Source organism: Monodon monoceros, unplaced genomic scaffold (genome assembly GCF_005190385.1).
Source record: "Monodon monoceros isolate NGI ecotype Baffin Bay Population unplaced genomic scaffold, NGI_Narwhal_1 Super_Scaffold_21, whole genome shotgun sequence".
In the NCBI taxonomy this organism is placed as follows: domain Eukaryota; kingdom Metazoa; phylum Chordata; class Mammalia; order Artiodactyla; family Monodontidae; genus Monodon; species Monodon monoceros.
Genome location: NW_021703778.1, coordinates 6,982,576 through 7,003,025, shown reverse-complemented (window position 1 = coordinate 7,003,025; position 20,450 = coordinate 6,982,576). Strand labels below are relative to the sequence as shown.

General features: G+C 45.4%; 1 protein-coding gene across 4 annotated transcripts in view; it reads right to left on the bottom strand.

Moving 5' to 3' along the window:
* Nucleotides 1-20,450, bottom strand: part of NMT2 (N-myristoyltransferase 2) — an 81,693-nt gene that overhangs the window by 20,382 nt on the left and 40,861 nt on the right. For all 4 annotated transcript variants that reach the window (XM_029238043.1, XM_029238040.1, XM_029238042.1 and 1 more), the window contains 3 exons: nt 8,247-8,382; nt 2,932-3,076; nt 40-158 (listed from right to left, as the gene is read on the bottom strand). In XM_029238043.1, coding sequence (XP_029093876.1) covers nt 40-158; nt 2,932-3,061 — 249 coding nt within the window. In that variant the 5' untranslated portion in view covers nt 3,062-3,076; nt 8,247-8,382. The remainder of the gene's footprint in view (nt 1-39; nt 159-2,931; nt 3,077-8,246; nt 8,383-20,450) is intronic.

Here is a 20,450-nt window from a genome sequence, read left to right as displayed (position 1 = left end):
CATGCCAAGTCGGGGACCGAGGTCGAAGGTTTTACTCACCACTTCGGCGTTACCCAAATCTAAAGTGTCCCACATAAAACCCTGCGGCAGGGAATACGGTTCTTGACGCACGTTTTCTTTATCAGCTTCAATTGCGCCATGAGATGTTATTACTTCATCTGGGACAGGGAGGAGGGGAAAAATAAAGACAAAAAGAGAGACGATTCAATTACAGAGTGTCCTGACGATCCAAAATGGTCAGTTACAGGAAACAAAGGCGTGCTTAGGGCTCTTGAGTTCCACATAATCCTTAAAAGTACTGTATCGTTTCAGCTGCTGCCAGCGCGAAGCAGGGTGGTTACACAAGGTGGAGGGTAACTGCTAGTGGACCAGTTACAGGAGAAATCCTCTGTCATCCACTGGCAAACTGGACATTACGAAACAATGGTGACTTCTCAGTCTGAACTCCTAGATTACAGATTAATCATTCAGCACAACTGCCGGCGACACAGGCTTGATGTGACCGCCTTAGAGATGTTTTCTGTTTAACTGCTTTTTCAACCAACGGGGGGCAAGGGCTGCAGTGACCTGACCCTTCCCAGCAAAGTTCAAAATTAATTTCAGGACTGTTTACTTCTGTCTAGGTTGCTGGCAGCACAGTTCAAGCCATCAGTGTCTCCAGCGATTTCCACAAAGGCGCCCTTTCCCACTTCTTCCTCCGGAGCTTCCCAGTGAGGTTGGGATAAAATCCAGGCCCTTGACCGGGGCCACTGCTTGCCTGGCCACCGTCGACACATCTACCGAGCCCTGCCCTCAGGGCTTCGGGCCCACTGCCTTCCCTTGGACTGGGCCTCTGCCCAGAAGGCCTGTCCCCGGTCTTTCACACGGCTGGCTGCTGGCATTTTTTCAGCTATAGCCTTACACATAACGTCTTCACAGCATCCTCCCCGACTAAAGCCTTACACATAACGTCTTCACAGCATCCTCCCCGACTAAAGCTTCTTCCTACGTGGAGTACGTCCTCACCGCCCGCCCACCGTTTATCGTACTTTCCTACCACTGTTTCCCGGGTCTGCGCCCCAGTGCCTGGCATTTAGTGGGAGACACTCAATGAATATCTGAATAAATGAGCTTCAGGTACAGTTATTACCATCACAGACCTTTCACAGGGGGCAAGTCACAGGGTTTGTACCAGCCCCAAGGGGTTTCTTCTTCTCTATTTCCTAATCCCTAACTCTGCACGTTCATCTTATCTCCACTCCACCGGCTCATCCCCAAGTGAATACCTCAGGCTCCAGGGTCAGCCCTAGAAGCCAGATTCCCAGCTGTTCCCCTGGGGTTCCTTGAGAGTTGCTCAGGGCTTGTCTGACCCACATAACAACACCAGGGGCCCACCCCACGCAAGCAGCTCCAAGCAGCTGGGTGTGTTTGACTGAACTGGGACATGGCTCTGGAGAGAAACGAAGAGGCAGAGTCTCCCTGACTTTCAAACATTCTCCCCGACCTCAGGCTCCCTCTTCCACCATTAACCTGGTGTTGCCTTAATTGAGGTATGTAAAGAACATTCTAGGAACCCGAGAACACTGCAGGGATTTAGGGGAGGGGCCGAAACGAGGTGAGCAGCGGGGAAGTCTTCCCAAAGAGGTGCGCTGGGGTGAGGTGCCAGCTGGAAGAGAATTTTCTCCCCTGGGCACTGACCCAAAAGCCCCCAGCAGAATTTAGCCAAACCCAATACATTCAGATCAATAAATCTACACCCCTGTAGCTAATGGTCACTCAACTCAATGTCATTTAAAATCCAGCAAATTCATTCTAGAAGGTCTTCCTCCACTACCAAATAATTTCTAGAGCCTGAAAGAAAAAAAATCAAGCAAAGATAATTTCTTTCTTCTTTCTTTCATGCTCTGAAGCTCACGATTTTGAAGCTGCTTGGCGTGGGCATGGGTGGAAAACGAAAGGTCACTTTTAAAAAGTTTGAAACCCATTATTTGAAGGCACAGAGAAGGACTGTTCCTTGCTTTATATTTGTTAAAACTGATTATGTGTACATAACTGGGCTAATAAGAGTTTGGGATGGCAATGAATACCTTCTATTATACAGATTTTGAACTGGAACTATCAAGGAAGAAAAGTATGGAAATAATATATGGAAATATGTATCTTCATATAAACGTACGACAAAGCAGCAGGTTTAGCTTGTAATACATTGAAAAACATTTTTATACATTTATATCATTTTTTTCTGGCATAATGTGCAAGAGTAACAATGAAATTATTAAGTTTCTTTATTAATTATTAATTTAATAATTATTAAATTATTAAGTTTACAGAACCTTAAGTGGTAAAAGTTTAAGTGAAATGTGATGGAGCAAGCCGGGCACTGAGGGAAAGAGGCCTATTACAGATTTCTACACGACCCAGAGCACTTATGAAGGCCTTCACGGGGTGTCCCAATTCGCTTATTATACTGGAATGTTATCACATTGGTAATAATTAACAACATGGGTGAGTGTTCAGAATCCTATTGTTAAACAGAGCAAAATTTTCCATTTCAGTAAGATTTAATAGGGCAAATTTTCTATGTTTTTTGGGATAACTGAGGTGTGAGATTGCTAAAAATTTATGCAGAAGAAAAACCACTCCATGAAGATCAGAACCAAAAAACTGGGGGTGGGTGAGACCCCTCTTATATACATATATTTAATACACTAATGTTTGAAGTGTGGGGAAATTAGATTTCTTTATAGGGACAGGAGTTAGATTAAAATTGTTGTTACTGAAAGCCAATGTCGCCACCCAACACTTATTTTAAGAAGAAAAATATGACTTTTGTATAAATTTCGAATCTGTGGTCTAAAACAAATCATATAAGTGAAGTCAAGTCTCTTTTGTGTTTTTTTGTTTGTTGTTAACCCAGCTTTGTTTTTGGGGGGAAAAGGCAGAAAAGCTTACTTAGTTTGGGTACCGGCTGTGTGTCCCAAAACTGGTATCTGTGTTTGGCAGCCTCATCAATGTTCCTGGCGGGGCCCTGGCATGCGGATAACAGCTCCATTGCCCTCTGGATATCCTGCAACTTCTGCATTGGAATGGTGGGATTCTACAACAGCAAAGACACACAGACACAAAATATGAGGAAGCTGCCGCTGCTCCCAAACCTGGGGCAGGTCCACGTGCACCTGCACTGGAGACTACACGGCGTTCGCTGGAGAAACGCACAATCCTCCTCTAAGTCTGGCCCTTGGGCTCAAGTATGCTAACGTATTAAAATATAAGCAAACGTATTAGGTTGAAGGCAACAACAGTCCTATAGCTTCAATGGGGCTCTGACAGTCTGGGACCTCTGAAGTAAACCGAACCACTCTCTGCTTCAGTTTCCCACCCATCTGCAAATGGTCCTCGGTCCTCACCACTAATTACTCGTGTGGGCGGAGCAGCAGAGAGGAGTGCCCTGCAATGCAAATGCTACTATCATACAGCAGCCAGCCAGACTCCAGCCTCGGCTTCACTGTTGGGGTTAATGCTCGGGAGGAGCAACGTGGGGACAAAGGAAATAACTTCTAGAACGGAAACCAGGCAGACGAGGGAAATTTTAGTTCATAAAAAGAAAGAAAGAGGGGGCTTCCCTGGTGGCGCAGTGGTTGAGAGTCTGCCTGCCCATGCAGGGGACGCGGGTTCGTGCCCCGGTCCGGGAAGATCCCACATGCTGTGGAGCAGCTGGGCCCGTGAGCCATGGCCGCTGAGCCTGCGCATCTGGAGCCTGTGCTCCGCAACAGGAGAGGCCGCAACAGTAAGAGGCCCTCGTACCGCAAAAAAAAAAAAAAAAAAGGAAAGAAAGAAATCTGAACTTAGTGCCGGGCTGGGAAGGAAGTGCATCAAAAAAGGACTCTCTAAGGATGCCTCCTCCTGGACCACACCCCACCCTCTGCCAATCCTGACACCCCCTCCAGAGGCCACGAGGATTGAGCAGTTTCCTCTATGGATTCAGATATTCTGCAACCATAAAAGCCTTTTCTCCCCAACCCAAGTGGTGGAAACAACCTCCCTTTTAAGTAATACGTATCCTCCGTCTATAAAATTGACAATGCCTTTAAATACTAAAGTTCCTTCCTCAAAGCCAATATTCCTGTCATCTCTGAAGATCCCGCAGCTCTTTTTTTTTGGCGGGGGGGGAATCCCTCATGGAAAATGAGACTATAACTGAAATGGGCAAGTGGCATGTAGGACTGAATATGGAAATCAGTGAGGTTTTTTCAACGTGTGAAATTATTGATTTGTTTTAGAATTTTGATGCCATACAACGAATGCTCTTCACTGTGGGTTCAGAATTGGTTAGAAGGAGTCTCAGAGTCTTCGGTTTCCCTGTATGTCAACACCATGGGCACCAAGGAAAGGTACCATCAACCCTCAATGGTTTATTAACAGCAGCTTTGGACTTCTGTTCCGTTTTGACTCTGAAGTCTGTGGTCTGGAGCAAATCTTTGAACCTGGGAAGTTTGCTTGTTTGACCCAGTACAAAACAGGGTTTATTTAATACAGACCATCCTGTGGTGGCTTTACTCACTGGGTTCCCTTAAGATTCTTGCCCCTAAAATGATTCCAAGGAACAAAGTGCTGGAGTCTAACCAGAGGTAGGTTAAAGTCTTAATGTCTCCTCTTGGAAGTCTAACAGCCTCACCTAGGACTGCCACAAATTCTGTAAGCCGTTCATCTTATATTTTGATTGAGGTCTGAATCATCAGGTTCATATATATCAATTACACATACTAATTTAACAAAATAATTTTGTTGTTCTAATTTACTGTATTTTTATATTTCTCTTGTTTGGGCCTCTTTTGAACCTCCCACACAAAAGTAACTGATTTCTAGCAAAATGAAATTTACATTCACTTGAAGTCCCAACATTGCAATCAACTAGGAGATCTGCAACTTACATAGGGTGAGAGCACAGCGTATTTCAGCTAGTAATGCTTGAACATGCACCCCTTTAACTTAAAATAGGCCAAGTAGAACCCAGTCTTACAAAAATATACCTACAGTATCTGCACCAAATTTGCCATGGTAACCCTTCTTTCCTGCTATTTGAGTTAAATCCTCTAACAGGGCTATATCAAACTCCAACCCTTTTGTAACAAACATGCATCAGCATCTTTGTTCCAAAGGAGCCAATGATGGTACCCCATCTGCATGAAGAAGCCTTCAGAGTGGTTTCTGCCTTGGCAGGTTGACCAGCAGTCCTTACATGAAATCACCATTCATGAAATAGTCATATTTAAATGCTCGCTATTAAATGCTTTCATTTTTTATTGAGGTTAGGTTGATTCACAATATTATATTAGCTTCAGGTGTACAATATAGTGAGTCAATATTTTTTTTTTTTTTTTTTTTTTTGCGGTACGCGGGCCTCTCACCGCTGCGGCCCCTCCCGCTGCGGAGCACAGGCTCCGGACGCGCAGGCTCAGCGGCCATGGCTCACGGGCCCAGCCGCTCCGCAGCATGTGGGATCTTCCCGGACCGGGGCACGAACCCGCGTCTCCTGCACTGGCAGGCGGGCTCTCAACCACTGCGCCACCAGGGAAGCCCCGTGAGTCAATATTTTTATAGATGATACTCAAAGTAGATTCAAGTAAGTACAACTTTCAAATCCATAGCGACAGAGCAGTAAGGAAAACTCAGCTATGATAAATTCTTAAACCTATCTAATCACCTACCAGAGCAGCACCACACGGGGCGTTTGGAAAGGCGAGAATGTGTACTGACCCCGCATTAGCCTCCCACTATCATATTCTGGTGTAAGAGTCGGACACGCCTCTTTTCCTCCATATCTGCTCCTTGGGAAATACTAAACACCAACTGTACTCTTTGCCCACTATTTTCCAATTTAATACCTTGGAAAAAATGTTCAAGTCCTTCATCACTAAGAACCCAAATATTTTATTTTGGTTCTTGAGCATAGACCGCAATATTCTCTAAACTGAAGAATCTCTAAAGGTCACTGTAAATGACGGTGTTATGTAGAGCTGACATCAGTTTCAGGGAAAGGAGCCGCAGTTTTTAAAATGCAGTGAAAAGCCAACATTAAAACAATTTTGACTTAGTCTTCATGAAAAAAGAAAAGAATTTCTCTACCATATCACGGTAGCAGTTCCTCCTGCCTTGCTTGGCTGTAGTTTCTTTTTCTTCTTTTTTTTTTTAAATTCCAACCACCCACTCATTTTATTTTTTAATTTTTAAAAATTTATTGAAGTATAGTTGATTTACAATGCTGTGTTAATTCCTGCTGTACAGCAACGTGACTCAGTTATACATATATGTATTTTTTTTCGTATTCTTTTCCATCGTGGTTTATCACAGGATATTGAATATAGTTTCCTGCGCTATACAGTAGGACTTTGTTGTTTATCCATCCTACACATACTAGTTTGCCTCTGCTAATCCCCAATTCCCACTCTGTAGTTTCTTGTAAGTGACCAGAGGCGGGGGAAGGGCCTAAATCACCAGGGGTACAGGGCTGGGCAGCAGCTGATGGTGACGACAGAAAGAACAAGGAGACGGTCACAACTGCATGTAAATGACACCACATTTGTCTGATGAAGCAACGGTGAGAAATGGACAAGATATCTTGCCAGCTTACAGTGCACCTTATATGAGTTACCTTGGAACTTATGTCTGTGGATAGACTATTTATTACCAGAGAAGCAAGTTGAAAAGCTAGTGAGGGAAACTGCACTTTATTCTCACCCCACAAAGGCAATCAGGGAAAAATTGGGGCAAGGAATTTTCCTTCCCAGTGATTCCTGGTCCTTATGTGTAAAACAGGCAACAACGACAACAAAACTACCTGCAAGACTCACTCAATGTCGTAAGATGTAAAGTTTGTGCAAGAAGAAAACCTGAGACCCCACAAAACTGGCGTAACGGTAACAACTGCCATGTATACACAGTGCTCCGCAGCAGAGGTCCCACCCCCCAGGGCCACGGACTGGTAGCGGCCCGTGGCCTGTTAGGAATCGGGCTGCACAGCAGGAGGCGAGTGGCGGGCGAGTGAGCGAAGCTTCATCTGTATTTACAGCCGCTCCCCATCACTCGTGTCACCGCCTGAGCTCCGCCTCCCGACAGCATTATGGTGAGTTGTATAATTATTTTATTGTATATTACAATGTAATAATAATAGAAATCAAGTGCACAATAAATGTAATGCGCTTGAATCATCCCAAAACCATCCCCCCGGCCCTGGTCCGTGGAAAAACTGTCTTCCACGAAACCGGTCCCTGGTGCCGAAAAGGTTGGGGACCGCTGCTTTACATGGTATAAAAACCACGTTATAAAGATGGTCTGATTGTGACCTCATTAACAGCCTATGAGCTGGGGAGGAGGCATGTCCCCAAGCTGCAGATAAAATGAGCTTAAGGAGGGGCAGAGCCTGGCAAAGGCTCACAGCTTGAGAGCTTTGGGGCAGGACAGAGCTCCTGCCATGACACCACGCACTGCCCAACTTACTTGGAGCTACAACAATCAGATGACCTCTGCTTTGTTATGCTTCTAACTCTACCCCTTTTCGCTGTGAGTTTCTGGCATCGAGGGCTCTGTTTCCTTGGGCCCAGCACACGAGGTCTCTGTTCACAGCCAGGATGATGGGTGGCCCCAGGGAAGTGGCGCCTGGCACTGGCATCTCCAGAAGCATACAGAGATGCAGGGCCCAGCAGGACCACTTCTGGTTTGGTCCAAAATGGGTTACTTCCTACCCTTGGCAATAGAATTAAGAATGGCCACTGCAGACTGGTCCAAGGCAAAGTCAACGTGAGACTTACCCATGGTTGCTCCTGCTGAAACCTGCTGCCAGATGGTGCTGTGCTATTCAGGTAATTAGACACCCAGAAAAATGAAAATGTGAATATCTTCTGAACAAAAGGGAATCAAATATTAAGTGTAACTACAAAAAAACCCCCCAAAAAACCAGAAACAAAAATCTAACAAGGTCACCGTGAGACTTTCTTCTATGACTACAACCTATGTACTAATTCACTGAGAAAGGGGGGATGTGGGCAGAATACACACACACATAGAAGCCCAGCACGGACCTCTTAGTTTTCTGGGTGCCAACGTCAGTCCTGGGAAGGCTGTAAATACTCTGCTGTGACCACACAGTACACAGTCACGGCAACATCCTAACTACACCTCTGAGCCAACAGGGCACTCGCCTAAGCTGCCCAGACCCGCTTTCACACACATGGGACACCACGGAGGTTAAAAGAAAACATGGTTCTCACTTTTGAAGGCGGCTGAATTTTAATCTCCTGGGAATCAGATGCCGAGTCTGACTTGGTGCCTCCGGAATTCGGTTTCTCCTTTTTTCTCTTCTGTTTCTTCTTTTTCTTTTTGGCACCCAAATCACCTCCGGGACTCCTGTTAGGAAATTCACAGGGTTTGTAAAAACAACAACAGGTCATTATGTAAAATCTGAATTGCATGAAATTAATCATTTAGGAAAAACACATGTTATACACAGGAGGGAAAAACTACGTTAGGATGTGCAATATTCTGATTGATAAAAATATATATATATTTGCAGATGACCAAAATATATATTTTTCATCTATATTTGGTCTTGATCCATGGTTCCTGGGTCACAGCTTCCAAACCCCTTGGAGTTTCCTAAAAGATTAGAACTTTAAGGTAGGTGTCCCTTATGTCATGTTAAGAAGGTCACTTCTCGAAGCACCTAAGGATGGGGGCAGGTCGCCAGGGGAGCCAACCCTGTGATTAGAGGGCTGGAATTTTCAATCCCACCTCCCTGACCTCCGGGAGGGGAGAAGGGCTGGAGGTTGAATCAAACACCAATGGCCAATGATGTAACCAATCATGCCTATGTAAGGAAGCCTCCATAAAAACCCAAAAGGATGGGGGTTCAGAGAGCTTCCAGGTTGGTGATTTTTCTCCACGTGGAGGTTTGGGGACAGTGGCGCCTGGAGAGGACACGGAAGCTCTGCGCCCCTTCCCCACACCTTGCCCTGGGCACCTCTTCCATCTGACTGTTTCTGAGTTACATCCTTTTATAATAAACAGGTGATCTAGAAAGTAAATGTTTCTCTGAGTTCTGTGAGCTGCTCTAACAAATTGACCGAATCTAAGGAGGGGGGTCTTAAATCTGTATCCCGGTCAGAAGCACATGTGACAACCTGGGTTTACACCTTGCAGGGGTCGGGGGGGGATAGTCTTGTGGGACTGAGCCCCTAACTTGTGGGATCTGATGATGCCTCTGCATAGACGGTGTCAGAGCTGAGATGAATTTCAGGACACCCAGCTTGCATCTGAGAATTGCTTGGTGCTATGTGGGAACCCTCCACCCCTACCTCCCCACTGGAACTGGGTCCAGGAACCCAGAAGAATATTAGTCTACGCTCAGTCATCCTGCAGGGTGCTTAGATGTCATTTAAGCAGGAAAACTGTAGCAATAAACTCTATTTTATCACCAAAGTCAAATAGCTTTCACAGGTATCACAGCTCCACTAACTTACTTTTAAATCAGCCTTTTCAGGGAGAGATACATGTCATAAAATATTCCGTTATAAACATCTCTTGGGCACAACAAACCACTAATCTTGACACAAGAGAACCAAAGAAAGGGCATCTCTGCAGGGGGTGGCATTTTTCCTGATAAAGATTTTTATTAGAAGGATTAACAATAAAAAGAACTCTACAGGAAAAAAAAAAGTTCACTGGCAAAACATTTCTGTTTGGAACCCTTGTCATATTAGAGCTGTAATCTTCTGAAAGAGAAAAAGAGACACAAGGAGATTTAAAATTTCCTTTTCTTTGGGCCTACTCTCCCACAGTATTCCCAGAAGGTAAATTCAAATTTTGAGTCAGAGATTATTATTGCATTATCCCCTGATGCAGGGAAAAGTGATGGAAATAAGCAATTCTGTTCTATTGTTCTTAATTAGCTCTATCTGTTCCTATTTTCTTTCTTGAATTTTTGCCTAATTATCAAATACATATTCATTATATAAGACACAAAGGTCATTAATTAACAGCCTTATAACAGGGTCCCTCAAAGGCAGCCAATAGTTCTTCTGGTATAAATTCTTCTAAAATAGCCTTTCTTCTCTAAGCATGCCTTCATTTTTACTACGAGTAAGTTTTCAACAAAAATTGAATCTTAAACACACTATTTTGAAACTTGGCTCCTTTTCTCCTTCCACTTAACAAATGTGTCTTGGATTTCTTTCTTTCCATGTCAGGATATATTGAGCTACCTCATTTCTTTTTAGCAACTGGGTAGCATTCCACTGTGTCAGTATATCATATTTTATGTAACCATTCCTATATAAAATATGCTGCTGCAAAAAAATATTCTGGTACTTACATCTTTGTTGCATTCATGCTAGTTTGTCCAAAGGTGGAAATGTGAGGTCAAAGGGCATGCACATTTTTAGTTTTAGTGGATAGTTAAGCCTGCTTTACTAAATACTATTCCAGTTTCCACTATACCAACAGTAAATCAGTTTCTGGTTCTGAATACAAGGAGCTTGGAAGTCACCACTCCATCCCAGCAGACTGAAAAGTCAACAGTTCTTCTGAGATCCCTAAGGGTGGGAGGCAGGGACACAGGAAAAACTGCTGCCCCCAAGATTGGAGAGACAGCTTCTGGGAGCAGAGACTCACGTGTGGAAACCTCTATGGGAGCCAGCGCTCAGGCAGGAACCCCTGGACCGCAATTCACAGAGCCCTGGAGGCTACATGTGAACAAGACCCAGAGCTAGGAGCCCAGTCACAGGGGTCTCCCACGCTTTAGTGAGTTTTACCCTCAGGAGCGCAGTCAGGTTCCCACAGTAGAGAGCAGAGAAAAATCCCCTCATGCTTCTGGTAGAGGGAGGGGAAGAGGAATCATTTCTGAAAAATGCCAGACGTTCTGTGCTTCTTAACAAGGTCTGTCCTCAGCAGAAACTAGTCAACCAGAGCCTAAGCAGCTGGGCTACGGTCAGAGTTTAACTAATCTGGGGAAAAGAAATACCTGGCTCCAGTCCCCGTTAGCCATCCTGTTCACATGTGTGAGCTCACAGTCCAGAGGCGCAGGCTCACTAAAAGACTGAGGCCGGATCACAGGACCCCACAATGCCTCCCGCCCCACACGCCTCACCACCGCATGACCAAAGGCCTACTTACAGCAGTTCCTTTCACCCAGGACATCATGTCTGGCTATCAAGAAAAACTACAAGGCATTCCAAAAGGCCAAAAACGCACTTGGAAAAGATACAGCAAGCATCAGAGCCAGACGTGGCAGGGATGGTGGAAGGATCAGGCCTGGGATTCGAAACAACTCTGATTAATATGCTAAGGGCTCAAGTGGACAAAGTAGACAGCACGTGAGAACAGACGGGCGATGTAAGCAGAGATGGAAATCCTAAGAAAGAACCGAGAAGAATCAAAAACGCTGCGACAGAAATGAAGAATGTCTTTGATGGGCTTATTGGTAGACTGGACGTGGCTGAGGAAAGAATCTCTGAGCTTGAGGATATAGCAGTGGAAACCTCAGAGACCCCCCTAAACCTGAAAAGCAAAGAGAACAAAGATGGAAGAAAACAGACGGAACATCCGAAGACTGTGGGAAAACTACAGAGAGTATAACATATGTGTAATGGGAGAACCAGAAGGAGAAGAGAGGAAGAAATGGAAGAAATACTTGAAACAATAATGACTGGGGATTTCCCCAAGTCAAAAGCAGGTGCTAACCCACAGGTCCAAGAAGCTCAGAGAACACCAAACAGGATAAATGCCCCTAAAATGGCATCTTGGCAAATCATTTTCAAACTACAGAAAATCAAAGATGAAAAGAGCCAGAGAGGAAAAATTACCTTACCTGTAGAAGAACAAAGGACCAAACAGTAAATGAGAACAGCAATTTCCCTATGTCTTTGCCAGCACTGAAATATAACCATTCTTTTTCATACCTGACAATCTGATAGGTAGAAAAAAATTTCACTGTAGATTTAATGTTCCTTTAGTTAACCAGGGGTGAGGCTACATAACTTTTTTTAAAAATAAATTTATTTTATTTATTTATTTTTGGCTGCGTTGGGTCTTTGTTGCTATGCGTGGGCCTTCTCTAGTTGCATGAGCCAGGGCTACTCTTCACTGCGGTGCGAGGGCTTCTCATTGCAGTGGCTTCTCTTGTTGCGGAGCACAGGCTCTAGGCACGCGGGCTTCAGTAGTTGTGGCACGTGGGCTCAGTAGTCGTGGCTTGCGGGCTCTAGAGCGCAGGCTCAGCAGTTGCGGTGCACGGGCTTAGTTGCTCTGCGGCATGTGGGATCTTTCTGGACCAGGGATTGAACCCGTGTCCCCTGCATTGGCAGGCGGATTCTCAACCACCGTGCCACCAGGGAAGCCCTACATATCTTTTTATATGTTTACAGAGCATTTATATTTTTCCACGAATAGCTCATTCATATTCTTTTTCCATTAGCCATCTTAAAAAACAATGATTTGTAGGTGCCCTTTATAAAAGCATGGATAGAACTTGTCATTTATTAAGAATTTTTACTTTGGGCACTTTAATCTCATTTAATCCTCACAACAGGCCTATGAGAGATACTACCCTCTGCTTATATTCCATTGCCTAGTTTGTTGTCTATTGTTTAGACTGTAAATACACAGTTTAGTTTTTAGCATTCCACTTAATTTATGGTATTTTTTCCTGTACAGACAATTAAAAATTTTATGGGGTCTAATACTTAAAATTTTTCCCTTGTGGTTTTTTGGCTTTCAAATCTTGCTTAGAAAGTCTTCCCAATTCCAAAATTACGTAAGTATCCTTCTGTAACTTTTTCTCTTTTAGCTTTATGACTTTTGGGGAAAAATATTTAGCTTTCTAATTCATTTGGAATAAAGTGCGTAGAATGTGAAGTCCTGTATTCCTACTTTCCAAAAATACGTTTCAAATACAAGAAAGCCCCATTATAACATAGCTTGTTATTACAGGGGTCACACTGTAGCGCCCAAAGACTAACAAGCAGATATAATAAGAGAGGCGGAAGTGCCTACTCGTTGGATACGATTGCATGGCAAGGCCTTGTTGCCAGACACTGCTCCGGGTGCAAGCGGTTTCGAAATATGTCTGCCAATTCTTTGATGCTTCTCCCATCGAGAGGTGGGGGTCTCTTTCCCTCCTCTTGAGTCTGGGCAGGCTCGTCACTTGCTCGTAACGCAGTGTAAGTGACACTACATGACTTCTGAGACTAGGTCACAAAAGACCACGCACTTTCCACATGGCTCCCTTGGGATGCTCAAGTCTGGGGGCAGCCAGGAGCCTCGTAAGAGGTCTGACTGCCCTGAGACCACCCGCTGAAGCCACGGGAGGGAACCCTCATGAATGCCCAGCGTGGTCAAGTCTGCAGAAGACTCCAGCCCAAGGCAACATCCGTCTGTAAGCGCACAAGAGACCCTGGATAAGGAACTGCCTTTCCCAGCCTCCTCACCCACCGGATCTGCAAGCCTGATAAAGCAACGTTGTTTTGTGTCACCAGGCCTGTAACGGTGTTGCATGTAGCAATAAAAACTCAGCCAGATACGTGGGGTGTGAAAGTGGAAGGCTGCTGTAACTAAAACCCAAAACACGCGGCCCTGGCTTTCAGGCCAGATGGAAAGAGCCTGCGGCGACTGTAAGCAGAAGCCTGACGGTCTCAAGGAGGCTGGTGGTGAGGGCCTGGGAAAGTAAAGGAAGTGATATGGGAAGATCGACGGAAGGGGACCCCCGTTATGTAGTAGAGGAATGTTTATAAAACTGCCGCCAGAGATAACGTGGGAAATAGAGAATGGACGTAATGAGCATGAAAATCTAAAACGATACCTGGGCAGAAGGCTGAAATCGTGCTGGCTTCTCCCAGCTGTGTATAATAAAATGAGAGCAGAGAGACATTAATTCAAGAATGAGCTTCTCGGCAGTTGAGAGGAAGTTAGAGAATACACGAGCCCAGGCAGGGCTTGCTAGACTCAAAATTAAACTGTCCCTCATCCCCAGCATCCCCAGAAGGCAAAGGCTGTACATATAAAGAAATGGTCTCAGGACAGAAAGTCAAACCTGGAATGCAGCTGTGGTTAGGACCTCAGAAAATCTTCAAGGTGGTGTTCCATAGACCATTTCAAACAGACAAAACACCCTCTCGGTTTCTGAAGGATGTGCCTCTTCTATTCTGTCTCTAAACAGTACAGCTTCTAAATCTTCTGGACATTCAGCCTCACATAAAGACCAAGGTAGAGAAAAGCATATCTTGAAGAAGAGGTTGGTGGGTGTGGCTTTTGTGCAGTACAGTGGTCCCCAACCCCCGGGCTGCAGACTGGTACCCGTCTGCAGCCTGTTGGGAACTGGGCCACACTATTAGAGGTGAACAGCGGGTGAGAGAGCGAAGCTTCATCTGCCACTCCCCATTGCTTGCATTACCGCCTGACGCATCCCCCCACCCCTCCCCGTCCGTGGAAAAACTGTCTTCCAGGAAACTGGTCCATGGTGCCAAAAAGGTTGGGGACAGCTGGATTGTACATTGAAACAGGAAGTCCAGTACATTTTTTAAAGAATTACACCAGCTTGAAAGAGACAGAACAGGACAAAATGCAAAGAGGCCTTTGGACCCTCAGCCTTTTACAGGCAGGAAGCAGACAGAGAAGGTCACTCACTCAGATGCAAAGTCATCTTTTCTTTTGGAAGGAGGATTTAAAGGGCAGAACCCACAGCCCAAGGGACAGAGGCCAGAGCCATGGAGAGCAGCTCCTGAAGATTAGGACTGAACTCAAACCAAGGGACTGGTGACAGGTTCCTGGCTGGATTTCAGAACTGCTATGGACCACTGGCTGTGCTGTGCTACTTCCCCCTTTTTGAATGGAACCACCACCGTGGCTCCCCTATACCTGTCCACCCTTCCACAATGGGCATGTGGGGAGCAGACAACACACCTGCTCATTTTACAGGTATTGAGATGGACTCTGAGGGCCCTCATCCACCTAGACTTGGTTTAGATGATGAGATCCTGCACTTCAAGCCTGAGCCTCATATATAAGCCAAAACGCGATATGATTTGTGGGAGAGCCTCAGGGAGGGTAAATGTATTCTACTTGGGGGAGAATGTGCATACTTTTAATGGCCAGAAGATGGACTGTGGTAGTTTTCAATACATCCTCAAATTTTTTAGAGACTCCTCCCAATGAACGATGGAATCTAGCTCCCCTCCCCTTGAATGTGGATGGGCTTGTGACTCACAACCAATCATTCACAACAAATGTGTCAATATACGACTTCCCAGTCTAGGTGAGAAGCTCCCACCCACTTCTAGAGATGTGCATGCTGGTGAGGCCACGTGGGTGGGCTCTAGCCAACAGCCAGCATGGACGGACAGTCATGTGAGTGAGCCCCCCCTGGGCGTCCACTGCAGGGGAGCCTTCAGCTGACTGAAGCCTCAGCTGAAATCTGACTGTGACCCCATGAGATCCCCAGCCAGAACTCCCTCCAGCCATGCCTTTTCCAAATTCCTAACCCACAGAATCTGTGAGCCTAATAAAATGGTTGCTGGCTTATTAAACAGCAAGCTACTGGAACATCAAGATACAGCAATGAACAAAGCAACGTCCTGCCCTATGGAGCATATATTCTTAAGGCAACAGACAACACACAGATGGGAGGCTTATGGGAAATTAAACGAGGCGGAGCCTGCACAGTGTGTAGCTTAGCGTCTGGCATGGAGTAAGCCATTCAATAACTGATAGGTACTGTTCTTATTACACATTTAGGCATGTTGTTTCCTCTGCCAGGACACCCTTCTCTCCTTCATTTCCTGGCAGATTGCTTTTCGTTCAAGATTTAGGCCAAGACAATAGACACATCAAAGGATGCTCCACATTGCTAATTATTAGAGAAATGCAAATCAAAACGACAATGAGGTATCACCTCACACCGGTCAGAATAGCCATCATCACAAAATCTACAAACAGTAAATGCTGGAGAGGGTGTGGAGAAAAGGGAACCCTCTTGCACTGTTGGTGGGAATGTAAATTGATACAGCCACTGTGGAGAACAGTATGGAGGTTCCTTAAAAAACTACAAATAGAACTACCATATGACCCAGCAATCCCACTCCTGGGCATATATCCAGACAAAACTATAATTCAAAAAAGATACACGCACCCCTACGTTCATAGCAGCACTATTCACAATAGCCAATATGTGGAAACAACCTAAATGTCCACTGACAGATGAATAAAGAAGATGTGGTATTCCATATATACAATGGAGTACTACTCAGCCATAAAAAGAATTAAATAAAGCCATTGGCAGCAACATGAATGGGCCTAGAGATTATCATACTAAGTGCAATAAGTCAGAAAGAGAAAGACAAATACCATATGACATCACTTATATGTGTAATCTCAAATATGACAGAAATGAACCTACCTATGAAACAGAAACAGAATCATGGACATAGAGAACAGACACGTGGTTGCCAAGGGGGAGGGGGTTGGGGGAGGGCTGGGGTGGGAGGTTAGGGTCAGCAGATGTAAACTGTTATATATAGAATGGATAAACAACAAGGTCCTACTGTACAGCACAGAGAACTGTATTCAATATCCTGTGATAAACTATAATGGAAAAGAAAAAAAAAGAATGTATATGTATATATGTATAACTGAATCACTTTGTTGTACAGCAGAAATTCACACAACATTGTAAATCAACTACACTCCAAAAGAAAAAGATTTAGGCACGCTCAAAACCCAGTGCTCTTACCTCTTTCCCCACTAGAGTGTAAGCTGCCTAAGAACAGAAGGTCTCCCATTTCTTTAAAAAATGTGTGAAATAATAGAGAAAATATATATTCGTCTTTGACCCCAGTCCCTGGCACAGAGCTCCTAAAACCCTGGGAATTTCCTGGGAGCGAGCAGTGTCTTTGGTTCCAGTGCGGTGCCTCTGCGTGGGCTCCTGGATGGTCACCACAAAGACCAAGCCATGATCAGAAGCCTGACATTTTCAGCTCCGTCCCCAGTTCTCCAGAGAGGGGAGAGGGGCTGGAAATGGAGTTAATGATCGATCATAAGCCTTCACAGAAGCCCCCAGAAGTGCAGGGTTCAGAGAGCTTCCAGGTTGGTGATCACGTGGAGGTGTCGGGAGGGTGGTGCCCGGACAGGGCATGGACACCCGTCCCCCGCACACCTCGCCCATCTGGGTGTTCATCTCCATCCTTTACCACGTTCTTTCACAATCAACTGGTGAACAGTAGAAAGTGTTTTCCTGAGTTCTGTGGATTCAAATTAATCGAATCCGAGGAGGGGATCTTAGGAAACTCCAATTTGTAGCTGATCGGTCAGAAGCACAGGTGACAACCTGGACTTAGCATTGGCATCTGAAGTGGGGAGAGGGCAGTCTGGCAGGAGCTGTGGGATCTGACGCCGCCTCCAGGCAGAAAGTGTCAGAATCGAGTTATATGGTAGGACCCCAGCCCGTGCTAGCGCTGCAGGAATGCTCGGTGTGGGGAGGCCCCGACGCCTGGTGTCCGAAGCGCTGAGGGTGACAGCAGTGAGAGTCAGGAGAGCACAGTCTGTTCTCCTACTCAGGTGAACACTATCTGTGCTCACCGATATTTCTGAATTCCCCTCCTGTGGACGTTCCAGAGGATGACGCATACACTCCGCATCCCACCCCACCCCCCAAGTGAGAAAAGTAGGCCCAAGCAGGCTGAGCCAATGGAAGTTGAGGATGGAACAGGTGCTGCTGCCAGGTGAGAGCATGTGAGGGCCGCCACACCTTCTTCTTTGCTGACTTCCCCTCCCAGCGAGCCCCAGAGCCTTGTCAAGATGACGCATCGGGAGGGGATGGGCCTCCTTCAGCTGAGGCCCGAGAGGCCTCTGAGGAGTAGAGGTCCCCACGTGCTGCGTGTAGTGCCGGGGGAGACCACGTTTTGCTGGCTTAACGTGACAGACTTGTGGGCTTGGTCTTTACCACTTAGAGGATCCCAAGGGCCAGCCTCATCACCCACAATCTACGTCACAGACAGACAGGCAGTTATTCACGTGTTAAAATCAGAAAACTTTCTGAGTTAAAGTAATTCATTCCTCTGCAGAGTCAAAGCATGAAAGCCATGTTCAATAGTGAGAAAAAGTGTTTAAAAGACAAGCGCATGAGCTATAGATTCGTGTTTCCCTCTTCTCCCTAATCCTGGAATAGAAACTAGTGTTCATTTTTGGAGATACGAGAAGACCCCGCCAAGTGGCACCCTCGTGGTCTAAAAACAGTAATGCGTTCCCACCCCCAAATGAGCAGTTTGTTTCCATCAGTAGAATCAAATCTGTACTATGTATTGTGATGTTTATGTTTAAAATCATCTAGTAGTTAAGGACTTCCATAAATATCTGACTAGCAATTGGGCTTAAACAAACATATCACAGCCAGATAGCAGAGCTAGAAATATGCCATGGATAGTATGGTTTTGTACATTCTCTGATTTGGGAGTCTGACTATTTCGGGTTTTCCTCCCTCAGTGTTCCCAGGGTTGGCACCTCATAAAGTGGTGAACTTGCTGTGCTGCGCTTATGATTTATGTGCGCATTCGTGTCAGTGTGTGCAGGGCACAGAAGAAAACTATTCCTATGTGTATCCCTAAGGTCGCTAATGATTTAATGCCTGACACTAGTCGATTTTTATAACAAATGTTTGTTGAACGGATGAATAATCCTTGGGGTAGCTCAATCACACACTGCCAGGAAGTAGAATATCTCTGAAAGCTACAATTCTCCCTACCTGCATGGTAAAGTTGATTGCAGCCTATTATCATGTATTTACTGAGCCACCTAGTATGTGCTCAGCACTGTGTTGGGTGCAGGGGAAGGGTGGAAGGGTTCTAGCCTCAAAGAGACTAGAATTTGGGAATCAGAGCTGACAGGCATACCACTAGTCCCTCACTACGACAACTGCAACCAAAAAAGATAATAACAAGTGTTGGCGAGGATGTGGAGAAACTGGAACCCTCACACACTGCTGGTGGGAATGGAAAATGGTGCAGGCGCTTTGGAAACAGGCTGGCAGTTCCTCAAAACGCTAAACAAAGATTTACCACGTGACTTAGCAGTTCCACTCCTAGGTCTACGACTAAGAGAAATGAAAATATCTGTGCACACAGTCACTTGTATACAGATGTTCATAGCAACATTCTTCATAACTGCCCAAAAGTATAAACCATCCAAATACCCATCAACTATAAATGAATAAAGAAAATGTGGTATATCCATATAATAAATATTAATTCAGCAATAAAAAATTGTAAATAAAAAAAAGTACTGATACATGCAACAACATGGATGAGCTGTGAAAACATTACACCAAATGAAAGAAGCCAGTCACAAAGGAGGGATGCGGGGTTTCAGTCTGGGGTGACGAAAATGTTCTAAAACTGATTGCGGTGATAGTTGTACAACTCTGTGAATATACTGACAGCCGCTGGATTGTACACTTTAAATGGGTGAATCACAGGGTATGTGGACTATATCTCATCAAAGCTGTTGAAAAAGTGGCAGGTGAAATTCCTGTCCCCGGGGGGTGATAAGATGCTGCAAAGGGCTCAGGATAATAGAGGAAAATCCCAGCTCAAGAGGATCCTTCTTAGAAATCTGATGAAGAAAAAGATTCAGACTCTAAGTGCCTGAGGCTGATTACTGAGTCCCAGACGTTTAACCATGGAAATCATGCAGCCCTTTTACAAAGATCTCTTGCCTCTTTAAGAACAGAAGTTCCATTTCCCACCTCCCCAAGAATTCGTACAAAAAATCCATAAGGAAAAGCCTCTCCATTTTGGTACCCCAGGAAGGAAAGATACTTCCGTCTGTGCCTAAAGAGAATCTTTGGCACATTCAAACCCCAAGTGCAAACCAACAAACTCCTTGTCAGCCACGGAAATGTCAAACTAAATTTAATAAGCACATCCAGGAAATCTCTTCAAAGATATATTCAGGGATTCTGCAGACAGGACTTAATGGAATGAGCAAAGTAACACATTTTACAGGAAACTGTAAACGTTTTACAGTTGCCCCAGGAGAAACGAGTGAAAGAGAGACCGCCAGCTGCCCACAAAGATCCATTCCCCCTTCGTCCGGGAGCTCACAGCGTGTCAGCGAGACCACACTTCCCCACCGCTGGCAGTCATGTGCGGCCATGTGGCTGAGTCCCAGCCAGCGGGATGGGAGTGGACGCGAGCCTGCCGCTTCCTGCTGGCCCAGACAGGCTCCGGGTCTGCTCCTCCAGGCTCCCCCTCCCCTGGGCCGACTGAAGGCAGGCGTAGGATGAGACAGTAGAGGACGGCAGAGCCACGTGACAGGAGGAGGCAGCCTCTGATGGACAGGATAAAGGGAAGTTCCCTCGCCATCCACTTGAACACCTGTCTGGGACTGTCCCATCAATACGGAAAAAAACTGGGACTTCCCTGGTGGTCCAGTGGTTA